This window comes from Notothenia rossii, assembly GCF_949606895.1.
Source record: "Notothenia rossii genome assembly, chromosome: 3".
NCBI classification, from domain to species: domain Eukaryota; kingdom Metazoa; phylum Chordata; class Actinopteri; order Perciformes; family Nototheniidae; genus Notothenia; species Notothenia rossii.
This window is the reverse complement of record NC_136901.1, coordinates 79301461-79327366: the sequence shown is the minus strand read 5'-3', so window position 1 is coordinate 79327366 and position 25906 is coordinate 79301461. Positions and strand designations below refer to the sequence as shown.

The window sequence follows — 25906 nt, the reverse complement described above, 5'->3', positions numbered from 1 at the left end:
GCCAACCTTCAATTTAGAAAATGCCCAGTTTATTCCCATAAATTCCCATTTATTCCCGCGGAAAGTTTCCATCTTTGAACATTCCCGGAATTTTGCAACCCCTTGCTTTTTATTTTCTAGCTCCTTTTTTAAGCATCCAGGCTGTATAAATCATGTATACAGACTTCCAATGTACCGTGTCCTTTTGTGAATCTGAAGATCGCAGTAATGGGGGAGCAACTGATGGAACTTTAGCCTGTTTTTGACATACCAAACCATTCTTTGGTTTTCCTGTGCTTTATGCTGAAAAAGCTACCATCTGTATAGCCACAACAAGTAAAACATGTTGGCTGACGGCACAATATTCCAGACAATCCTGTGAACTGAGAGTGGTTTTCACTATTTCTTAAATGTATGTCAGGTACCATATGCTGCTGATGCGTTAGTGTTGTGGTTGTTTGCTTTTTTAAGTGTATTCCAATTGCAGGAGGAGGTTTGTTACACAGTCTGTCTCATCCATTTCAACATGATGTGAGTGGGGAGGGGGGGGGGGGTGTAATTCAGGGGAGTCTGGGAAGAAAACAGCTTCCCTGGGATGTGATCACAGGGAAGCAGAGATAATGCATTCAGGGAGTTTAGACTGGGAGTCATCACTATTCATGTACAAGGTGCTGGTTTGAGTCCAGGCTGCAGTGATGGGAATGTGTTCAGCAGTCAGCACTAAAGCAGCTGCCCCTTATTAACTGATGTGTTTCTGCTTGACAACTGAGAGATAAGTGAAGTGCTTATAATGCACTGCGGAGCCCATTGTGTATACAGAGCAAACATGACAGCCATATGATTGGCTCACACTTGGTGCTACTTTATAACAGAGGTGTGGTCAGGGCTCTGCGCAGAGAATTTTTTTTTGTGATTTAAAAAAAAATCAAATGTTCCTTTTTGTGGGGAAGATACTTCCTCACAAAAAGGAACATTTGATTTTTCTATCACACTTCAAATAGTCTGAGGCTGTTGAAGGCCTGCTACTCATTTGTGTAAGTGCAGTCACTGTAACATTCAACGTGAGCCTGAGTAAAAACTCCTTCAATGTAAACTGTTTTCATAATAGATACAGTTTCACACAAAATAATGCGATGCTCAATATTTTTTACAGCCCTCGTTTCAAATGATCATAAAACCCGTCAGAATGAGACTGAAACGACGCATTGTGTAATGATGTGTTGGACCATAAAACGTGCTGCACAGTCAAAATCTTCACCCTCCAGATTTCATTAATATTTTAGCACAAATTAAAAGTCTATCTCCACAGTGATAATATCAGCTAAATTAAAAGATATTAATCAAAATAGATAATTGCTCCCTGAAAATGTGATGTGAAGCATTTCCTGCCTCTTACAGCTCACTATGCCATTTCAACCTAATTAAATCTGGTGTTAGACTAGACGATTTGATTTCAAATGAGTTTATTCCTGAGTGGAAATCACGGGTTGTTTATTTCTGAAATCTTGTTGGCGTGGAGAGACGAGACCTGCAGGTTCAGCTCTCGGTTAAATCAGGCCACGAGTTCCCCGCTCTCTGTCTTGTGGGATCATTCAGACTCGTCTTGAGTTCTTCGTTTTATTTGACCGGCCTTTAGCACTTGGCATTCAGCAATCAATAGCTCCAGGGCCTGTGTTAGGTGAGCTGAATACTGATGCAGCGGAGCAGCATTGGCATATGACTGGCTCTCTATAACTTTATACCTGACGCTTTCTCTTAATCTTATCCCGAGCGTCCCGTGTAGCGCAGCGAACGATCGCCGCCCAGTGAATTTGTTCTGTTTGGTCACTGCATTAGTCTCATCGATTACCGTTAATCTGCCGCTCTTTATTCACAACGTGGTGCCATCTAAACAAATGCTGCAGCTCAGAGTTCCCCTGCTGCCGCTGAAGGTCTTTCCTGCGTGTTTGTTTTGCCGTTAACAGACATTTGTTCAGCTTATGTATTCAAGGACGCCCGTCGTTAATTGTTGAACTAATGGGGTTCAAACTTTCCTGCACAGATGAGCAGAAACATGAAATTGCTTTTATAATTTCAAATATGCCAGTTCTCTTTTTCTATTAGTACACGGCGTTTTCAGCTTGTCTTCAGGGCTTTTCTTCCTGTTTGTTTAAATTTTCTTTGGTGGCAGCTTCCTGTGGTGGGACATAAGCCACTTTAGCAGTCACTCGTGTGAGCGCATGATTATTGTGAGTTAATCTCTAATTGAAAATATCCATGTGCATCAAATGTAAAAGTGAATGCTGCCACTAGATGGACTGCCACGCTTAGAGATGATTGTAACTGATTGTCAGAGTTTTAGTGTGGAAGATTACATTGAAAGCTGTCCCTCTGCCTGTAATTTCTAAGAATACTAATGGTGGTTTCTGTTTGGAAATCCGATTTTTTAAATCTCTTTTAAAGAGATGGAAACAGAATGGGTTTCTTGAGTGATGAGACCCAAGAGAGAATATGTTATGTCTTATCAGAGATTACACCCTGAGGAGCAGACATATGTATCAAGTAATGGATCACACGTTTTAAACACAGCCGCAGATAGAAGCTTCTGTAAATGCGTAATATCAGCTTAAATCACAGGGCTGGATCAGCCGGCTGTGAACACCATGTTATCGCAACACATGGGGAACAGTAAAGTAGATCATAAAAAATGGAAGGGAGTGATGTGAAAGTAAAAAAAATTGTTGTTGGTAATAAAATCCTGTACCACAGAGCTCCATGATGGCGTGGTTTTTGGGACAGATGTTCAACCTGTATTTTATAACCACTCTTCTCATGTCCCCTCCCTACTGTCCGTCTTTGACTCAAAGCAAGGCCTCGTACAGCCACAAATAAACAGCAGGACTGAATCCCCGATGTCTGACAATACATTGTCAAATTCAACTTTATTGTAGGGCTGCTCAATTAATCGTTTTTTAATCGAAATTAAGATTATGGCTTGCAACGATTACGAAAACAAAATAATCGAAAGAAAACGATTATTTTTTAAATTATTATTATAACTTTTTTTTTTTTTATAACTTTTTTTTGTATTGGATTTTCAGTTCAATTATACTTAAAGTTCAGGGTAATCAACTGTTAAAAACATACTGTTCACATTTTTTATGGAGCTATTTCAGGGTCATAAGTTTTGATCATTCAAAAAAATACAATTTATTTGAAAGTTCAAGTTTTTATCCTGAACTTTGAAAAATACAATGATGTATTCAAAATAAAAATAAGTATTTGTTAACTATGTTCGTTATTCTCGTGTCCTGGAGAGAAGCTTTAAAAGTAAGTGTATCAATGGAGTCTCTGAGAAGCTTCAAATGGGTACTTTAATTAATAAAAGGCGCGGTAATGTTACAAGCAGAAGATGATTCAGAGAGAGGGATGTAAAAAGCTCCCTCTCTGTGGTCGGCCGAACAGAAGAGAGCACACAAGTCTTCGTCCTTCCCGATTGCTGGCTGTTCGCTCCTCTTCTCAGGAGCTGTAGTGACGTAGGGGACTTCCCCCTCGTTCTTCTGAGTCCGATATTGCGTTATACGGAGGATTCCGACATTTTACATTCATTGCTTACTTCCACATGCCTTTTCTCCTCCTTATCACTTTCATAACTTTATATGTAATACATTTGAACGCCATCAATAGCCACTTTAATGATACTAATGGACGGTGGTCCCGGATGTCGTTATGAAGGATTTTCAGAATAAAAGCTTGGTATTGGGAACTTCCGTTTTTTTCCAGAATAAAATAGCATTTAAATGACGGTATGTTCTAACTAAATTATGCCATCAAAACATTGATTTTAATTTTTAACATATTTGAAATCATTTTTCAGGTTGAATATTATTTTGATTCAGTTCAACAATTTTTTTGGATAACATATTTATTTTCAGATTTCGCTTTCATCTATATTTTGATATTTTAATCCTTATTTTTTTTCAGTTGCAACTTTTTTCGTTTTCAGATTCAATACAATAATTTTTTCAGTTTCAAACCTTGTTTTTTCAGGTTTCACATTGCTTTTCACCTTCAGATCGTTTTCCACTTTCAGATCTTTTTTTTCCGCTTTCAAATTTTTGGCCCTGATGTTGTTTGGGGGGGCGGGGCTTACCAATGAGTAGTTTGGCATCCTGAGTGACAGGCCTCCCTCTGTCATGTTGCCTTCATGGATGTTACAAAACTGATCCCAGCGTCAAAGTTCCGTTAAGCGAGCTGTTGAGCATCGTAGTTGGCAACATTCAAGGTATAAGCTCAATAAACTGTGCTAGAATGTGAAATAAGGTATCCGCAACCAGCCAGCAGGTTGTTCTGGTGGACCTGACGCACATCCCCGCTGTCTCACGGAGAGATACCGCAGGTCCTTCCTTCCTGCAGCGGTCAGACTATAAAACCAGCACAGCCCCTAGTAGATTTACAATGTAAATGTATCCCCTGTGGCACTAATAGGCCTACAGGTATTCTGATTCTGATCGCAAAACCAAGCCAATACTATGCTGCGTTCATGGAGCTACGTGAAAGTGGGGAAGGACAACGCTTGATTGCGGATATGTAATTTCGCATTCTAGCACAGTTTATTGCTCTTATAACTTGATTGTTGCCAACTACGATGCTCAACAGCTCGCTTAACTGAACTTTGACCCTGGTATTAGTTTTGTTTACCACCAATCCCGGGAGTATTGTGTATAGAAAGTATCCAATGATTCCTCAATGAATCAACCCTTCTCATGGTATGTCTTGTCATATTGCTCTTCCCTATCCAAATGTGTGATAAGAGTTTGCAGCCATGCCAGCTGCCAGGCTCCATGTTTCTTGCGTCCGAGTTTCCCATGGGCAATAGTTTTACTTTCTTTACATATTTATTCTTAAACCAAATTATGAAAAGTACCAGATTTTGGTGTTAAACTAGGGCTGCACGATTTGGGGAAATAATCTAATTGCGATTTTTCTGACAGATATTGCAATTCGATTTGCGATATTTATTTTTAAGCGACCCAACAGAAGTTTATTGCAAAATGTGGCCATATCTCCGGCTAGGAAGGTCGTATCAATGTGCTCCCGTCTCTAGCACCCCCGCAGCCCGAGCTACAAGTGAAAGAACTAAACTTACATGAAACTTCCTTTGGGTTGCTTTAAAGTCAAGCTTCATTTTAAGATTCACCCTGTAATAGAAACATGTGATGGAGCATGACTAACCTGACTCAGACGGTTTCTTTCACCATAATTGCATCATTTCAAATCGCGATTAATCGTTCAGCCCTATGTTAAACCTTGGCAAACACAAGTCAGCATTACTACCTTTGGTCTGGTGGGCACGCCCTCCCCCCGACCCTACAAAGATAGTTTGGGATGGACGTGGGGGAAAGCTGCAGGGAAACATAAAGCAGCCACATAAAGGTGCTCTGAGGGTTATAAATGTGGAGAAAGCTTCTACTGAAGCACAAAGTTTCATGTTTTTTTTTTACCCTCAAATAAATCTTTGTCAGAGATTTAATTTGAAAAGATAACCATCTTTGATTCTTTAGTCCATGTGGCAGAACATATTTGACTTCATTTTCTCCACTGATTCTCTTTTCACTTGAGCCGAGATTTGAAGAGGAGAAAACAGAAGAAGTGTAACAAAGATTATTGAGCAACACTTTCCTCTGAGATGTTTCAGGTACAAAGCCGGATCCCACTGAAAAATCAATTAGTATTCAGCCTTTATCTCATCAAACGGCACAAAGAGAAGAAGAAGACTTGATCTCCTCACGGCAGATCCACTGCTGGTATCATTTATATGGAGGGCATTCTCCTACGACAACTAAAAGAGATCATTTCCTTTATTTGACCAGAATTGTATTGAAAGTCTTTAACCTTGAGCTGTAAATAAAGAGCAGATTTAGAGGATGCATTGATGCTGGCTTCTGTTTTATCTGTTCCTGAATGAAGATGAAAGATACTCTAATAGCCTAAACAAAGAACAGCGGTGTGCTTTACCTCTGCAATTAAACACGCTTTTTTAATAGCAAACTGATTAATTTCTTTAATCAAAGACCGCTTTATCCTTGAAGTGCAGTCAGTTTTAATTATTCTGAAACGCACCACCGGAGCTGCTGCTGTTTACAGCTGCGTGGAAATCTGAACACACTTTATAATGAATAGAGGATAAAAGATGGAATGAGTTTTTACACGGAGAGTCTAATTTCAACATTATCTTCCCACAACACTTTATGTAGACCTGCACTTTATAATGACGCTATTCTTCTCCAGCTCCCCCCCGTGTGCTCGGTTTTATTGACATGTTTACCTCTCTCAGAGATGTTGTGTTTCCATCCCAGGTCGTCTGTCTGACAGGCGGCGGCGGGGGGGAATGATTTCTTGACAGATAGGCCGAGAAACTGCTATGATTTTGAGTCTGGATTTAGGGGTTGATTTATCAACCAAAACAACATGAGTTGAAAACCATAGACTTGATGCCAAATCCTAATGGGATAATGGCAAGGACAAGAAAAACCTTGAACTTAGAATGTCACTATAGGGATGTCACTATAGGGATGTCACTATAGGGATGTCACTATAGGAATGTCACTATAGGGATGTCACTATGAGAATGAGCCAACGGGTTTCTTTGCTCTACTATCGCTCTCCTCAGCTTCCTCATTAGATGGTCATTTAAACGCTGGCTTCGTGGCATGTCATTTATCAAGCATGTTTCAACAAAGTGCTCTTACGCTGCGACTCCACAACAAATTGCTCTATCTGCGTTCTCCGTGTTGTCGACAACACTGTTGCCAGTAATTGCTGTATGAATGTAATATTCTGCCTAAAGAGCAGCTCAGAATTGTGTCTCTTCTTTGCAAATGACTGCGGCGTTGATTTGATTATGCACAGGAAAGTGCTACCCCCGCTCTGATTGAGGCTTATTGTAGTGCCTTGAACTATGTTTGCTGCCGCTGCACAGTTAACGCCTCCATGCCTTGAATCTAATGTCAATTCAGCTGTGGGGAAAGGTGCGCTCTGTGCAGTTGTGGTGCCTTATGTAGGTCAATTCTTCTTCTGCATTCACCGCTTGGTCTTGTGATGAGTGATCTCATTTTGCAAGGGAACTGTGGTTTTATTATTCATACTCCAACAGAGATTGGCGTTGCGGTGCATTAAAGCTTGACGTTGTCATTTCCCCGCTGTTATTCCCTTTGCCCCAAATAGAAATTAAACTCTACATTTGATGCTAGCTCTAATTGTTTTTCTCTCGCAGTCACAAAACTCCAGTTAAGCCTCATCTCTCTGGACGTACAGTCCGCCATTTCATTGATTGATTTTCTTTGCAGCCTCCTCAAACGGCTGTTTAAGTCATTTCTCTGCAGCTTGCCATTTAAGCATTCATGAGTCTTTTCTGTCAAAGAAGTGGCTTTTCTCCCTTCAGATTGAATGCATATTGGTCTCTTTTCTAACTAGCTCCAAAATGGATCTGAACTGCTACACAGATTTTCTGCAATGAAGTACCTTAACACAATAAGTGGGTAGCGTGAAATTGACCTCTGAAATGCAGAAGTTTAAGGCATTGCACTGAAGACAGCTATTGAGTGAATTCAAACTAAATGGATTCTATTTGGGACTCTTTCCGCAGAATGGGTAATGCTCTAATGCCCTAAATATTGCCTCATGGAGGTTGCACTTTAACGGCTGCTGGATAATCAGCAGCCAAGATAGACTCAACTTTTCTTCGGAGCAGTTTCTCCCCATTTGTTGCTCCAAAGCAGCGTGTGTTCCCATATATCTTTTGGGTTGTGTCTCCTCTGTTGATCTAATTGGATACCCTCTGTTGGCTACAATGAATCATGGCTGCTCTCCTCTCCTCTCCTCCAATACTTATTTTTATTGAATGCAGGGATCCCTGCATCACAAGGCTCAACCTTAAAACTTGTATTTGTCCCTTGGCTCCAAGCATTGATCTTTTTTCCTTCTTTTTTTAAAACCGCTCTGTCCGTATCACTTTTGTTCCAGCAGAAGATTATGGGCTAGCTTTTATGTGTCCCTAGAGAGAAGCCAGGAGTTGTGGCCAGGCTCCCCTCTGCACTAATTGACTCCTAATTTGGCAAATGCATTTTAAGGTGGAATGAAAAAGCTGACCCCTCTTAGCGTTCATACATGGGTATGCCACTTGCACCCCCCCCCCCCCCCCCCCCCGGTTTTACTATTGTTACTTATCTCTCCTCTGCCCTCTACTCTTGACATCTACTGGGCTCTACGAGGCTCTGCTGCAGCAACCCATGACTTTTGGGACAGAAGTTTAAATCCTGCCAGTTCTCAGGCTCTTCAGCACTCGTCTGCTGATCCACACTGCAAACACCTCCAGGAAAGTGGCTCTCGCTGAGCCGATCGAAGGCAACGATTTTTTTAATTACTCTCCTGCTGTTGAATGGAAAGGCACGAGTTTTGCCTGCGGGTATCAGTATCGATTTGAGTGTATGATGTTTTAATGAGCCTGGCGTGTAAATGATTTGTTTCGGTTGTGTTATTCATGAAAGCTAATTTGATGTTTTTCTCCTGTGTTCTCAGTGGATGGATTCTCAGTTGACTTGGAAGCAGATTTAAGGATTTTGAGACAGCAGGATGTCAAAGATCTCTAAGGCAGCTAAGGCTGTGAAGAAAGTGGATGCGGGCAGTTTAATCCGGGCTATCGTGAGGTCAGGACAAGCGGCCCCTGGACCCCCACTCGGCCCCGTGCTCGGACAGGTAAAATCACTTCCCGTTCTATCTGTTCGCTCCCAGTCATTCATTAAATTGCAGTAGCAGGGCTTCATTTTGTCAGCTGACCTTCCGTAAACAGGTCTCATTAACCGTCACACAACCTGAGCCTATTTTCACTTTGCCCATCACATAGTTCCCTCTCTCTCCTCTCTCTCAGTCAACTCATTGTAAAACCTCAGCACCACATCCATTTCCCCTCATACCACTATTCATATTCCCATTCTTATTCTGCTCGCACAGCTCCATGGTGCAGGTGGGGGCCGCTCTCTGCTTCAGGCTGCAACTATTTTCTCACAGTTTCCAGGCCAAAGACACTAACGCCTCCATCCACAGCAGCTGTCCGTTTACATTAGCCTCACGCTTTACAAGCCAGTCGATGAAACGGCACTAAACCTGTGAAGCTTTTGTCTTAAATTCTTGTATACTTCTTCCGCACTTGCTCCGGAGAGACAGCTGAGGTCTTCTTGTGTTTTATTGCTCAGGGATGCACCACTACCAATGTGCCCATTCCTACTAGATGTATATGTGTATACGCAGACCTCAAGCGTTGAGCAATGGAGAAAGACGGATTGTTTCAAAAATAACTAAGGCTATCCTTCCTTCTGTTGCTTAATAGGGATGGGAATTTGAAAGTAAATGTATATTCGAATACTCGACCCCCCAAAAAACGGTTAACCGGTTAACCGAAATGTACATGTCTTATAAAAAAAAATTCAATTTTTTTTTCCAAAAGATTTTTTTCAATAACTTTTGGAAATAAATAAATACATGTTCAAATAAGTATGGAAACCAAGTCGAATTTGTCAAATGTATTGAACTGGTGATCACAGTTTGACAGCTATAGGCCTACAGCTTTCATGTGCGGAGGCGATTCACAATCAGGCCAGCTGTAGAGAAGACCCTCTCAGCTGGAACGGAGGTTGCGGGTATAGCAAGGTATAGTATGTATATAAGTTTAATTTGGCATAGTTTGCACTCTACACCGCACTCACTAACCTGGTCGAAATATTTCCACACATTACTCCTTTTTGACGCCATGTCTGTTGTGTAGGACTCTTCTTAGAGTGTAAATAATTACCCGACTATGACTGGTAAAATATATTGAATACCGGCAAAACTAAACCTCTCCTGTCAAAATGTCTAGGCACTTTGCCGCCACACACGGTTGCCAAGCAGCGCTTATTGTTGTTTAGGCTGGCCACTCATGTCATGTGTCGCGAGTGATGACAGGGGGCGGGGGAACACGCTCATGAACTGTTAGCGCCGGAACCTCGCAACGGCTGCGGAGCGCATTTGCGCCGCATTTGGGCATAAGATGAGGTTTGAGTCTGCGTGATCTGCGTGTAGGGAGGGGCAGCAGCCATATCATTAGCTAGATCTAATGGATTTGGACATAAATGCGATTGAAGTATAACCGGACGCGAGAGAGAGAGAGAGATCAGCACCTGCAGCTCTGCCCGCGGTGATGGACCGGTGAGCGGAGCAAAACACACCTTTAGACGTCACCCAACACATTTAGCTATGGCACTGTGTATACATTGAATTATTCAATTTGATAATATGTAATCAACTTAGGCATCCCTCCCAAAAAAAAAAAATATATATATATTAGTAACTCATATTCGAATACCTGAATAATTATTCGAATACCTGAATGATTTCGAGTATTCGAATATTCGATTAATCGTTCCCATCCCTATTGCTTGACTAAGAAGATGCTGATGCTGTGTTGATTAACCTCATCTGTATTTCTATCTGTCTTTAAATCTGTGCTGTAAAACTTTTATATTATTTTACACCATAAACACACAACCTGCTCCCGCTGTTATGGTGGTTCAGCTGTTCAACTTTGATAGTCCTTTGTGAAACTGAATGAAGGCAAGCATCTGTCTCGTTCTGTATATACAAATGATCCAGTGAGGCTCTTTAATGGACAGTGCTCATCAGCCTTGACTGCTGTTGCACGCTTTGAGACGAGATCAATTCTCACAGTTCATCAATCTCCGTGACTTAACGACGACGCTCGGAGAATGGGATGGAAAAATGAACAAATCTGGCAGGAAAGAGCTACACACTATTAACAATGTCAGGAAAAAGCAAATGCTGGATGTCAGAAAGGAGTTAGATGATGTGAAAACATCCTATTTTTCTTTTCCGATGTTACAGTGTGGGAACTTTATGTTTTCTTTGTTCAAAATGATGTACGCTGCCGTCACCAGCTCAACTATTACATAAAGTAAATTAATTGCTACCAGACTGGGAGTTATTTAGTTCTCCGAAATACTGCAGTTATAATTAGTCTTAAACCCATTTCTGTTTGAATGTTCTCTGTATTGATCCACACATACGATTTGATATTATTCGTATTATTGTATTCACATATTTAGGCTTCAATTAACCTTTTCTTTAATGATTAATTTGCTGATTACTTTTTGGATTATTCTTTTGCTCTAGATAACTATAACTCAAATCTGAACCTACCCTCAGCTCTACAAAGCATTTCATTGTCTTTAAACCAATACTTTAGATTTCTATGCCCACAACTTTTCTGTTTTGGTTTATTCTCAAGATTCACATAGTATTGTTTTGGACCGTAGTTGGCTGCTGCTCAATATTGGATTTATAACTGGATGCAGTGTCGGAGGTGGTGCCCCGTCACTCCTCATAGAGTTGGTCCAGGGTCATCCCGCCTCCGATCCACAGCGCCTCAGCTCACTAAGATGAACGGAGAGGGAAAATAACCCTGGATTCGGGCTTTAGTGCATTTTACAACTTTTAAGACCCTAATCATTTAAATAAGGGCTTTAAAAGTGTTTGTGCTGGGTAGTTTATTCAGCTCAAAAATTATTGTACGCTGATTTACAGACATCTCTTTCCCAATCCCAAACTTGCTTCAGCAGCCGGCGCTCTTCCTGGGGGCTTCTTTTTGTTTTACTCGCTGTACACTACCTTCTCAGGAACATAGGACAATAACGTTAGAGACACTATGCTTAACATAGTGGAGCTTATACTTATATCTTATTGTATAAGGGTCCATTTTAGAGGCGGAAGTGGCTCAGTCTGTAGGGACTTGGTCTTGGAACCGAAGGGTCGCCGGTTCACGTCACCTCCAAGGCCACTGCCGAGGTGCCCTTGAGCAAGGGACCTAACCTCAAAACTGCTCCCTTGGCGCCGGGTACCTGGCAGCCTCTCTGCTCTGCCACCTCTCCTATCTGCATGTGGTTGTGAGTGCATGTATACCCTCTGTGTTTCTGCACGTATATCCTCCCCTGTGTGCGTAAACACAACAGAGTGGGGAAATGTTTTCCCTGTAAGGGATGAATAAAGTATATTTTCTTCTTCTTTTAGGCTTATATTAAAGTTTTAAATGAGTGGTAATCTTGCTGGGAAACTGCTGAATCTGTAAATACTAGACAACTGTTATCTTTTAAAATAAGTTTCCGCTCCTTCGAACAGTGGTAGTGGAAATACTCGGATCTTTCACTTCAGTAAAAGTACTAATACCACACTGTAGAAATACTCCAATACAAGTAAAACATCTTACTTGAAAGTGAAAGTATGTGAGTATAATCGGCATGATGTAGTTAAAGTGCAGTAAACTGTTCCCCGTCAGTGTTTTAATATTATATATGATGTCGGGTTAATATCACTGCTGCATTAAAGGGTACATTGCATTTTACTGCTCGATGTTTAAGGATCAGCATTTGAACTCATTTATTAGTTTTGGGTTGTTACATTTACAGCTATTCATTATATTAAATAAAATCTACTTGTGTTCAGTGTAGCTGCCCTCTGAGATCCTCGCATCTTTCCCAGGCATTTGTAAATAGTTTGTTCAGCTTAAGTTTTTCAACACACAAAGAACGTTCATCTTTCAGTCTATCACACATCTAGTGTCATCACTCAAAATCCACTTTTCCACACTGCATTCAACCACTTTGAATGCATCTCTTTTTGTATTTTTCTTGTTGTTTTTTTATTCTCTGTCAAAGCGTCCTTGAGTGTCTAGAAAAGCGCTTTACAAGTATGATTTATTATTATTATTATTAGTGTAGAAGTGAAAGTGCCCTAGAGCAGAAATAAATGTACAATTTCCTCGAATTGGACCTCCAACACAGTACTTGAGTAAATGAAATTAGTTATATTCCACCACTGAGTGAACAAAAACATCAATGAACTCATGTATTAGTTAAACAGATTGTTAACACAGGCAGATATCTTATTCTCTAGAGTCCTGCAGGCACACAGAGGTCATATCCTTTGAAATGATGTTTGACAGTGACCTCGCCTTTTTAATGAAAAATGCAACGAGTAATGATTCTTACAGTTGGAAAACATCCACTTTTCTCCAGTAATGAAAGGGAGGATCTGTACTTTAATCTAATCCCATTTCACCATCTCTCATTCTCTCTGAAAAATACAGCAGCCGGAGTTTTAACTGCTGCCAAGTGAAGGGACCGTAATAACCCCATTTGACCGTCTCTGCACTGTTCACCAGTTGGATGTATAATGCATTTTAAGATCTGTACTGATCACATTTGAGGCTCAGCTAAATCTGCTTTCCCCTCAGCTTCACGGGAGACACAAACTGTCCCTCAACTCCCAACCCTGGAGGTCATTTAGTTTTTCAGTTTGTACTACTCCTGACTCCAAACATGAACAAATAATACAAATGTCTCAAAAAAACCTTTTGCATAATAAAGAATATGGTTCACCTTTAACTTTGGCAACAACATGTTTTTTTTTTATAGCACATGCACACTACTTGACAGACGGAGGGAATAATTGTAATGCCACTCCCAATGGACATACATATAAACTCAGTATAATTCATACATTTTTGAACAATTCTCCCTTTCTCTCGCATCACATAAAACACAGTGACACGAGTGCCGAAATGTCGGCATCAGTGGGTGTGTGTGATATCTATGGGTGTTTTCAACCCAACTTACACGGTTTCCCTCTCTTAAAGATGCCCTAGTTGGAATGATCATTTTTGCATTGTCTGATTTATGCGACAGCTCAAGATAACAGGCAAGAATAGGAATAGTGGTTTCTTTCATATCCTCGTCAAGTATGCGGTGTGATCTTTACCGCCTGTTTTTGTTCCTCAATTTCACCTTTGAATAGTTGTTGCTCACCGTGTTCTCTACGGATATTCTGTTTCAAGTGCGTTAAATCATTGATTTGTCCCATTTGGAGTTTTCTTTGAGACAACATTTCGTTTTGTTTATTTCTGAAACAATTTCTCAGGTTTATTTGTCTTTAACCTCCACAATTTTGTTTTTTTCTAGTCTTATGTAATATTATTCTGGTGTGGAAGTGTTCCACATAACTTACATTTGATTTTTTTTAAAGTATGTTTTGATGCTAGGAAACATTCAACATCGATTCTGACGGTCTTCAGATCAGTAGTAGTACGTTCAGTCTTATTAGGTTTTCCTTCTTCGTCGTTTCTTGCTCCTACACTTTGGAGATCCTGGATCAGCTTCCTGTGTATCCTTCCTTATTTCCAAGAGCATCAGACACACAGCTGTCAAACTCAGTTCATTCAAAACAGCCTACACAAGCACTAATAATGGGTTATCAGAGAATGAAGATTTCTGTGGCTTTGGCTGTCTTTTTTTTGCTTAGGTTTTTTGAATATATACATATTATTTCAAATGTTGTGATATTTTCCTTTTTAAATTGCAAAACACAGTTTAAGAGCCTACTTTCTGTCCTTCACATTTAAAGCCACTTTGAATAGAAAGAATAAAAGCCAGTGTATCGGGAAACAAAGGGAGACTCCATTGACACATTTCCTTCAAAGAAGCCTTGATCACATCACCTTGATGTCAGAGGTGTACTTTTTACCCTTTAGATCAAATATAAAAAGATATATATAAAAGAAAGATAAAAAGATTTGCCCCTTTTTATTTCAACTTGTGATTTATATTTATTTATTTGAATCAACAAAACCTTATTTTCCTTGATTAATTATTTTGGATTGATTGATAAGTATGCCAATTTTTCCAAAAGGTATTGTGTCCTTTTATTTGAATATAATAGGGCTGCTAGAGATTAGCTTTTATTATTTATTTCTAGATCAATCTATTATTTCAAAGCCAAGGTGACATCTCTAAACGTCTTGCTTTCCAACAACCAAAGACCTCCAGAGAAACGCAGGAAATCTTTGTGTGTGTACCAAACAGCCTATTCTGCCTTTTTTGTATGAAATAATGTCTTTGGAGACTAATTACTTAACTAACCAAATAATGGTCATGAATGAGGCGAGGGGAATCAGATTACCATGTTCCTGCAATGCATTTCCTACCCACATAAAACAATCTCTATATATTTAATTTTGGAATAAATTTAAGATCTGCTGACTAGTAGAAATACCCAGTAAGAGAAGCTTGTGATCTAATGGGAACTCTTTGGTCAACGTGTTACTGAATTCGTACTAAAACAGCCTTTTTACAAAACCAGGCAAAGTGCCAGAAGAAGACGACGACATCTCTTCCACGTCTAGATCTAAATCACATCTCTGAAAATTCAGGTTTGGATTTATGTCGTTTCTCTTGTAGTAAAGTACGGTTAAATTATAGTGATCCAGTTTTTACAGGGCATTAAAATATCTGACAAATGGTCTTCACATAAATCTGACACGAGCTGTTCATCAATGGGTATGTTCAGATGTAATTAACATGTCGCTGTAGATTACCTACTTTTCCCTCATGAAGCAGTTTCTCCTCATCAGTAACACCGTAGTAGATTGTATAGGTAAGGTACAGTTATTCCAGGACACAGGGAGCTGCCTCTAAGAGAAGATCCTAACAGAAGATAGCGGATGAAGTCATATCTCTGTATTTAAATAGACTTTCAGAGAGGCATTAATGTGAATCCCAGCCACGCTCTGAATCATGGGTGAGTGGAGCTTCACTGCTAAAAGCCACTGATTCTGTCGGTGACAACGAGGATTAAGTGCAGTCAGTTCAGTTTAAAGACTCGCTGTTAAAACTACACATATCTTCTGAACACGTGTTATTTACAATGATATAAAATAAAATAAAAGTGGTGAATTATGGCGTTTAAGGAGCTTGGATTTGACTTTAACAATTAAACCATAATCCAATTAGTCTGTTTTTAAATCATCTGTCAACCAGATACACCCTAACTCTAATCTGTCATCCCTAGTTCTTCATAACATGTATTGGATCGTCAGGTCAACTCACTTATCCCCTGAGGTCACCCCGATGCCTGAGACTTTATTAGCCTCTGTCTCCAGTATTACACTGCATATCGTAAGAGCCTCCGAATCGTTTGCATCATTTCATTCTCGGGTAATAAACTTTGAAGTTCTGCCCAAAAGCGTGTGCTCTGATGAATGATTTAGACGTCTGTCTCTTATATGTGGCTCTTTCTGCCTGAGTAAGTGAGTGTGAGCTAGTAGGCTGTAGCTGCCGCTGTGTCGGGGGTAATGAGGTGGGATGGGTTGTAACAAAGTGCTCGACGGAGCAAAACAAAGCCATATGTTTGTCTAAAGTTGTCTCCTTTTGAACTGCTTGGGATGTCATTGTTGTTAAGGCAGCATGTTGTGTGAGTCTCTCTGGGCTCCAGTGCTCCACCAAACTCTCGCTGTGTGTAACGGTAAATAAATGGCAGTCGGCAGCCACTCTGCTGTAGGCAGTGGCTCTGGCCCTTTAATCTTAGCCAGCCTCTGCGCCCTGCTTTTTTTTTTACTTCTTCTTCTCTGACTAACCACCCTTGACAGGAGAAGTACAGAGAGGTAGGCTGTCTGTCGGCTGTGGGGCACATTTAAACAAACGAGAGAAATAAAAGAAGGAACGGAAGACAAAAGAGGGAAACTGACAGGGGAATAATTACATGCTGGAGTGAAATTAGCACAGACGAATGGATGAGAGAATAGGGAGCTGCAAAAGAAGAAAGAAAACAGCGGAGCGGCTAGAGCTCTTCTTCTGCAGCGGGTCATGAGAGTTGGTGGGAGCTGAGGGAACATTCTGAGCGTTGTATCCCAAACTTAACAGGTGTAACAAATTCAAGGAGGTAGTCATTTGCCGTCGCCGGCCTCGCTGCTTTTAGTTGAATAGAAATATGAGTAGTTGCCCAACAGGGAGTGCATCCAGAGCTGTTTGAAATGTAGAGAGAGAGAGCGAGGGAGGCGGAGATGAAAGAAAGAGGGGAGGCTGGAGCTGGATGCTGTCTACTACTCTGGATATCCCTCTGTGGTTTTTCCTTAAAAGTCTATGAACCGCAGAGAAATTCCCCCGCTGAAATGAATTTATTTGTGTGTACATTAGTCTTAATACATACTTTAAATATATCCTGTAAATCATGCATAAAGCACTGCGAATAGCACTTGCGTTTGATAAATAGCCTCAATTTCAATTAATAGGATCATTAAAGCCAAGAGGAAAGGGCAGCGGGTGCTGCTGTGAGCACTCTGAAAACATCACACACTTACTACAACTCTTGACAGGCACACCCCGTCTCTCTTTCAACATTAAAGGCAGACAACACGACAGCACACTCAAGGATTACTGCGAGAAGATCCTAACTGATGGGGCCGCCGGCATAATTGTGATAAATGACGGTCTTTTGTTAGCGTGCCACACTGAGAAGCAAAGAGTCTGCTTTTCTGGCTTGAATGTACCCCTTCCAGCATAAGAAAAAAACATGCAATTTTCTGTGACTGCACAGGCCCATTGACTTTAATATAGTGGCATTTTTTGAACATATGAAGCAGTTATTTGTCCCTAGGGCCTCCTGGCTATGAATAATGTGGACCCTATGTGGGTGACAGACTGCCAATAAGGCTGCTACATGATGGCCAATGAACTGTCAACACTAGGCGAGTATGAAACACTTTATTAGTTTACACTCTGTCCTGGAGGTGTAACCGACGGACAGCTGTGGAATAACTTCACAGTGTACACATGGCATATGTCCAAGTCCCACATGGTTCACATAATGCGTGCGTACGCCTGCTGGACTCAGAGGCTGCAGCTCCATGAGGAAACAAGGCACTTGACTGAACGGTACATCGGCAACACCTGCTGCTCTGACCCTTAATCCCATGATGCCTATGTTCTACAACACCCACGTGAAAACACATAAGAGGATGAAGCGCTCTATCCATAATTAAAATGCAAGTTAAACTAAAGTGAAAAAAAAGGGATTTATGCTTGGGACAGGCAGCTTTTTCTTTCTTTTTTAAATGACTGAAGGAGACTTTGAAACAAGTACAGACGACAGCAAAACATACATTTTAAATGTGATCTGAAACAGTAAAGGGATTACTTACATTGGAATTCTGTCTCTGTAAACACTGTTGTAAAATAGACCGTAGTTTGTGTTGGAGTAGGATTAAGATGACGCACAATTTCCATCTTTAAGCCCTACGATTGGAAGGTTTTATTTATGGAAACTGTCTTTTATAAACATTTGGCATTTTGAGTTATGCACATTGTGTTGTGTTAGAATTGCCGCAGGAGAGTATTAGCATTAACAGAAAATAGGTACAGCATGTATCTAGAAAATCATTCGCTAAAGTTAAAATTCTACATTTTAAATATTACAAAGATGTCATTGTACCAGTTTGTCGGTCATGGTCAACCACAGAGTCTGCAGGATGACACTGTCAGCCTGGTCAGAAAATAAAAAGTGACCAGCCGGTGTTTCCTTTTTGTCTGAACGAAGCTGTGGCACAGTGACACCTCTGTTGCCAACCAATTGTGTCGGGACCCTCCTCGTTGTTACATCTGAGTGGTCATGAGTGTATTAAAGACATATGAGGAGAAAACATCTGTGTTCATATTTTATTTTGCTCTCTTACTTTTTGCTTTTTCGTTGTGAGAATGTTTAAAACTTCACCCCTTCAGGTCTTTAAAATATATCCAAATAGGAAAAATGCAAGAAGGAAACATCCCCTGTGAATAGACCATGATTCATGAGGCTACAAGCCAAAAAGGTTTGCCTCCTCTGGATTTGACTCGACATTGAAATACTGTAGCAACGTGTAAAGTGAGTTTTACATGCAGATGGGCTTTGAATCCTGGCTCTGTGGTGCTAAAGGAAGAGTAAATCATCACTCGTCTGTATTTCTCTGAGAAAGGTCTCTGCAAAGGGGCAGAGAGAGAAATGTAGACTAAAGGTCACGGTCTGTATTCTGGCATCTAATGGAAGAAAGATCACATTTTTCTGACAAGCAACATGATTTCAACTCGTAGAGTAGATCACAGATGAGAAACTGTATATGGAGCGCAACACATTCAACACATTTGTGTCAGTTTGGGCAGCTGTGCCATGATTAAAGAAGGGAAGAGGCAGACTTCAACAAATATTTCTGGAATATTCTTTACAGGCTGAAATGTGTTCACAGTGTTCAATTAAAAAAACACACTCTCACAAATCCCAGCAATGCATTTTGAGTTATTATTAGCACAACAAAATGTGCAGAAATCCAAGCTTGTCAAATGCATTTCCACAGCTCGGCATTACACCCATCAATGTTGCACTGAAACTCAAAACGATGTATCTGTTTGGTTGTGATACTCGCCCTGCTGGTCCGAGTGTGATCACATTTTGTGTGCATGCGTGTATGTTCAGATCCTCTCTAGAGTTCATGGGAGATGAAAGAGGGTCCTAAGGGTGTCTCTGCGGGCTCCAGGCTGGCATGAGAGAGATTGTGGCTTTGGGAGCGAGACAGTGTGTGAAAATGAGAAGGGGGGGCTTTCCCCTGAGCCGGGTCCTCTTCCTGCTCTGAGCCCTGGCTCGGCAGGGTAGGGTCTCCTGGTTCTGCTCCGGCCACGGCCCCCGCCCCGGCAGCTCCGCGCTCCTGCTTGTGTTTCTCCCAGGCGGAGCTCAGCTTCACAGCCAGAGCCAGCAGGTTCTTCCCCAGGAACACGGTGGACACGCGGGGGTCCCGGTACCACAGCATGCCGGTGCCCCTCAGGGCCAGGGTGAAGATGTTGATGGTGACCAAGCTGAGCCACGGGTACAGAGCCTCCTTACGGGGCCCCCTCTGTCCCGGCAGGCCCGTGGCCCCCAGCTCGGTGAGGGCCACACAAGGCAGCAGCAGCAGGAGGGCGTAGCAGTAGAAGAAGACCAGGCCCTCGGCCCAGATGGGCAGCTTCTGCTCGACGACCCCCCCCGACCCTGCCACCCCCCCTTGGGCCTCCCACAGCCCGGCCTGCAGGTCCAGCACATCCAGCAGGTCCACCACCACCCACAGGAGCCGGCTCCGCACCTCCTGCTTCCTACGCTGCGGGGTCATGTGGTCGGCCCCCGTCAGGATGAGGAACAGCGAGGGCAGGCAGATGGACAGCAGCAGCGTCAGCGTCTTCCTGGCCAGCGGGTCGGGGGGGCGGCGCTCCTGCCTGTAGTTATGGCAGACGAAGAAGAGCTTGAGCTGCAGCAGCGACAGGAAGAGGAACCAGAGCGCGTTGGCAAAGCCGCGGCGTGGCGACCTCGCCTCCGACATCACGCCGGCCGACACGAAGCGCAGCGCGAGCAGGAAGCCCAGATCGCCTAGCAACACCACGGCACACTGCCACACACTCGGCCCTGGAGGACCACGAGCTCCCAGCATGCTCTGCTCCAGCAGGTAGAGGTCCACCACTGCCATCGTGCTCACTGTGACCAGGGTTGATACGCACACCTGGGGCGTGGGCACCATGCCTGAAAGAGAGATACAGATGTATGATCGATGGTAAATCTGAAACATGGGCACAATTCAAACTCTGCTCACATTGCTCCACACACCGCCATCTGTGCTCAGAAAAAAACGACAAATCTGCAGGAAAAGTCATTGTAAAATAGTTTGATGCCTGTTGCTATGGTTAAAGATATTGGCTGCCCAGTAAGCAGTGAGCTCCCTTCATCTTTGTCCAAAGCTACATCTATCCTGGCTGCTCAAGCTGAGAAGCTAAATTGTGCTTTTTTGAAACTCTGTGGCTCAGTGAATTAAATAGTCTTTATTTTCCATAAAACTCCTCACATTATTCCTTCCTAGTCCTCAGCCGTGACTTTTCTGTGTATTGTTGTTATTTTGTGCTTTTTTTTTGTACTCGTCTTATTCATTATTAATCCATTTCATTGAGGCGCAGCTCGGTGCTCTGTCAAAGCCTTTTCTTTTCCTCTTTGGTCTGCCATGTTTATTCACATACTGTTCTGCAGTCTTTAATAATCGCAAATTCCCCTCTCATCTCAGATGAATATTGATAACTTGCTATTTGTTTGGGAGGCGTTCGACTCATGTCTTTGTGCACACACTGTGTACAGTTGGGTGAGAGCATGCTGGCAATGCTAATTTGGATTTCTTTTTTTTGTTGCAGCTTATACATCAGCCGCGGTCAGTACAAACCTCAGTATTGACAAAGCGTGAGAAATGAGCATTGACTTTACAGCGTAATCGAACCGACCTGTCTTTATCCTGTTCAGCTGAAAATCACAGCACCGACCAGTGGACTGTCTGTTATGTGCTCAGCGCCACTCGGGGGTGTCAACCTCTCAACTGGATCAATGGCATTATAATATAAAATCACTATCAGCTCAGATTTGGTCGTAATGGCAACAGTTCGGGGTGATCGAGCGAGAGATTGTCAGCACGATTGCGACCTCTGAGAAAAGTCTGCCAGTGAAAAGTGTGTATTGATATGTTGCCGATGGAAGACACATCACTTCCCTCTCCGTAAGACTAACAGGAGCTCTGCCATATCCTTGCCGCTGTCTGAATCATTGAAGAAGAGGAACTCCTCTGGGGAAAGAGAGGGTTTGAGATTGTCTATTCGGTGTGGGGGGATGGAGAAGGAGCATACAACTGCGAGTGAAAGATTAATAGGCCTCTTGGCTGTCTACATGCCTAATAAAGCGTTACGGCGTGATGGTAATAGTTCATAAATAAGCTCAGGGTGAGAAGGGGTGAAAGTGATGAAGAGGAAAATATTCAAATGCAGATAGAAAGTGACTTCCACCCACTTACGTGAAGACACGCAGTTCATGCACCAGCGTGACATGGATGAATCCAAATGTATTCATCACCAAGGCTATTGAAATGTCACAGACATTAAAGTTCGTCCTGAAACAAATGAATCAAAGCGATGAGGAAAGAAACGATCTCGGCTGATTAATCTGCTGCATGCGAGGCATTGTGGGAGGACAGGCGTGGATCCTTCCAACATTCGTATTATCTGGTTGTCTCCATCCTTTTGTCCCACCGCTTACTGCAACTTGATTATCATTTCCCCCCAAAATGGAGTGATTTTCCCCAAGCAGATCGAGAGGATATTAGATTTTAAATGTGTCTTTTATTTTTTGTGAATCTGCAGCTTGGGCTGGGGGGGGTTGGAGAAGTTTACACCCTCTGTGGCAGCTGGCTATTACTCGAGGTCATTTCTCTCAAGATACTCCACCTGAGCCTTAAATTTCACCCCGGAGAAAATCTCCCTGTCAGCCCCTTGTTTGTGTTTTGACTCCCTGTCAACACTGGGTAATTTATTCCACTCTGACTGAGGGACCGGGATGACAGTCCATGTGTCCACGCTCATCAATAATGACCAAATTCATCATATCCCTGTCTGGAAAATGCCACTGCTGTTGACAAGATGAGGCAACCCATTTGGCTGTAATCATGAGTAATGGCATGTAATGGTGTGCAGGTGAAAGGTGTGTTCATTTTTTATGTCTTCTGATTTGTACTGCAATACCATTTTCCCCCAATTTGCTTTCACTTGTGGTCTCTAAGCTTGTGTGCCACAGCTGCACATGGCTCTGTCTCTCCATCTGCACCATGTGTCTGCCTCTCCATCTGCACCATGTCTGCCTTATCTGCCAAAAATAAAGCTCCCAAGTTCCCTGCATCACACACTGACAGAGATAAAGCAGGGGGTGGGGTTGCCACTTGTTTTTGTATTGGGTGATTTCCGTGTGGACAGAAATCTGTAGAGCAAAGATTAATTTGTGTACACCCACAGTTTATCTCCACAAACAGCCCTGAAAGAGCTCCAAATCACATCAAAGAGCAAATCCTCCCCCAGTTATCACAGGTGGAGCACCAAGGGCATCGGGACAACATCTATGCCATTGTGTGCAAACTAATTAATTAATAGAAAGCCAGGCAGTGTGCAATCCCTGATAATGCCCTGCTGAATAAATCCCCTCTCCAGACTTAGAGCCACATGACTGAAACATCTGTTGATTTGTGAGGTAGCAGCCCAAGTGCTGCCCGAGGGGCTTTGTGTTATTTCTTTTTTTTTACAGAGTTATCAAGCTTGTTTTTTTTTTTTTCTTGAAAAATATGATTATCAATAGCTTCCCCAGCATGCAGTGCGACGCCTTGTATCCTCCGGAAATGTAGCGATCAATGTGAAACCGCTTCTCTGCAACACCTGTTTTATAACTGCCCTATTAAAAGCAGGTGCTTATCCGTGCATGGCTGCTAGTAAAGTAAATCTATAGTTACCGAAACCATTCGTCTTCCACTTGAGCTTGGATCCTCCTGGCTTGATTTACGGCGTTTTCCTCCCAAGTAGAAGCGCAGTGTGTGACTAATAAAGTCTATTTTATTGTCTGATGATCTGTCGGTGATAAAGTCCTCTTCTTACAGTCCGGGTGTTTGTTTAGACTCCAGGAAAAGGCTCATCTCGAGGCTTGTTAGAGGAGGAAGTCATCGCCACAGCCACGCCAAGCACACCCGAGTTTGCAGGAACAAAAAAAAAAACCCGGCTCATACTTATCGAGATTTCCCCCTCCGTGCAGATCTCACATGGCCGATGTCTGCGTGGTCGATGTCTGCGTGGTTTGTTGCAAAGGCTCCGCTCCGGATCTGTCACCTCCCGCAGTGTCGGTGTGTCTCTCCGGTCTCCGGCTGCTGCGGCTCCGTCGGGCTCCGGCTGTGCGCAGCAGCCGGGGGAAGTCGCTCAGAAGTGGGGCAGCGGCATTCAGGGGCACCGTTGGATCATTAAAGTGGAGACCGCAGACCGAGAAGATGGCTTTGCGAGGCGGTGCAACAGCGAGAGGAGGACGGCGAGAAACTCACTCACGCTGTCCGACTTCGGTTGTGGTGTTAATTTGTAAGCAGGCTACGTGCTCCACTCCAGACCTCCCACCCTCCTCAGTTTCTCCTCCTCTCCTCCAGGAGCAGCTGGGGAAGTTAAGCTGGAAGATGCTATGAATATGTGAGAGCACCCAGTTACAGTATAGCCTACTCATTGGTTATGGTAATCATGGTGATTGTGTACTTGCAGAAGAATAGTTGCATTGTTTAGAGTGCAGGCAACACACCTTATTTACCCCTTTCTGGAAAAAAGAGCGGAGGAGCGAAAGCCGCTTTTCGCCTATAGACACACTCAGAGCTCCGAAGGCAGATGTTACAACTTTAATTAGTCCTCCTTCTGTCTACTTACAGTCTTAGTCACACAAGGAAATCATTCCTCTGTTGTAGATTAACTCACTATGCCAGGCTTACTGCACACTTAAACAGAAGGATTTGGAATGTATGCAACAGATCCAGTCTAAAATTAATCTTATGGAAACTGTTTTTATAGAAAGAGCTTTCCTCATTAAAACATTTAATTTTGGTTTCTTTGTCTGCCGTGGATGTGTTTTTTAAGAAAATGTCACATAGCAGCACCACTTCTTTAAGGTCTTGTTCTTTCAGGTCCATCTGAAGGTATTCCATTGTGCACTTTAGCAAAGGTTCAAGACCTCCGCTCCCTCCTTCAGTGTGCCCGATTCATTTTAGAGTGTGAGGTTTAATCAGACTGGTGAAAGGGGATGGAGAGTCATCTTTCTTGTCAGATTCAGCTCTGCGCTCCACTGGCTTCCAAGAGAAGAGATATTTTTCCATTTTCCTCACTTAAGCAAGCATTTTTTTTGTCCTTCAACCCATCTTTCCTTTTCGCTGCACCCTCTCCTCATGTTTACACCAATCTCTCCTCCATCCTGCTACTATACACCACCCAGCCCCTCTTTCCTTTTTTTTGTTTTTTGTTTTTCCTCCCCGTGGGTGTGGTTGAAGGTCATTCTACACACTGGCTTACTTTCAGAGAGAGGAGAGAGTGGTGGAATAGCAGAGGAGGGCGAGGGGCAGCCAGGCGGGCCGGCCGTCCACAGGACTGTGCACTCATCACTTTTTGCTTCAGACATGATTGGGGAAGTTTGGAAGGACACATGGGGCTTAGAGACTGTCCAAGAATGCTAAAGGCGTCAGCACTGAGTCATGCTCCACATCAGGACCGAGGCTGACCTCCACAAACACATAAAAATCTTCCCGTCACCTTTTGGCTTTTTCTACATGTGTCCTCTCGGAGTGTAAGACATGAGTGAAGAGCTCCCCTGTAGCATGGCCCACTCATGATGGACAGAAAAGCTGCAGGAGGATTGGAGATGTTGTCCTTTTTTTATTACAAGCATTTTTCTTCCTTGTCCAAAATCTGGCAGCTATAATACCCACGATGCAACTTGACCCCCGACAGTTGTTGCCTGTGATCTCGGTAGGGGTGTCTTGACGGTATTAACAATAAACAGTATTCATGTCATATGAATAATACACATAAGATAATATTGTGTAAATTATTCAGCATGTAATAAATACACGCTTTTGTTTCTGATATGATATCAAAGTTTCAAAGGAATGTATTGTTATATTATGCACAGTAGCAGCAGTGTGGGTTTGGAATTGACAATCGAGAGTCTGAGGCTCCTCCACTGCAACACACAATAGTTAAGACATAAATACATTTAAAATATAGTGCAAGAAGAGATAGAAGTAATGCAAGGGATGGTGCAAGTTAAATGCGGTAAAACAACTGAATTTAAAATGCAGTGTTTCCCATACATTGATTTATTTTTTATTTATTCGTCCGCCATAAATGGATCTCATAAAAAAAAAAAAAAAAAAAATATTTATTTTTATTTTGGTGGTCTAATGCAGGGGTTCCCAACCTTTATTGTGCCAAGGACCGGCACATACATTACAAAAAATGTGCGGACCTGTTGCCAATTTTAACTGATTTGAATATTTACTCACCAGCAGGTGGCAACAGAGGCTAATTGTATTTAACAACCTGAAGAAATACCAATATGCATCCAAAACATATTAACGTTTAAAACCAGGATGCAATTAAAACAAAAAATTAGGACCGCTTTACAAATATTAATATAATATATAATA

General features: G+C 42.3%; 2 protein-coding genes across 2 annotated transcripts in view; one reads left to right on the top strand and one right to left on the bottom strand.

Moving 5' to 3' along the window:
- Positions 1-25906, top strand: part of mrpl11 (mitochondrial ribosomal protein L11) — a 49835-nt gene that overhangs the window by 9663 nt on the left and 14266 nt on the right. The window contains exon 2 of the mRNA XM_079670402.1: positions 8539-8715. Coding sequence (XP_079526528.1) covers positions 8593-8715 — 123 coding nt within the window. The 5' untranslated portion in view covers positions 8539-8592. The remainder of the gene's footprint in view (positions 1-8538; positions 8716-25906) is intronic.
- tmem265 (transmembrane protein 265) lies at positions 19074-25080 on the bottom strand. The gene is made up of 2 exons (XM_079672601.1): positions 23195-25080; positions 19074-20412 (listed from the first exon to the last, which is right to left on the bottom strand). The coding sequence occupies exon 2, from the start codon at positions 20408-20410 to the stop codon at positions 19349-19351; it is 1062 nt and encodes a 353-aa protein (XP_079528727.1). The 5' UTR covers positions 20411-20412; positions 23195-25080; the 3' UTR covers positions 19074-19348.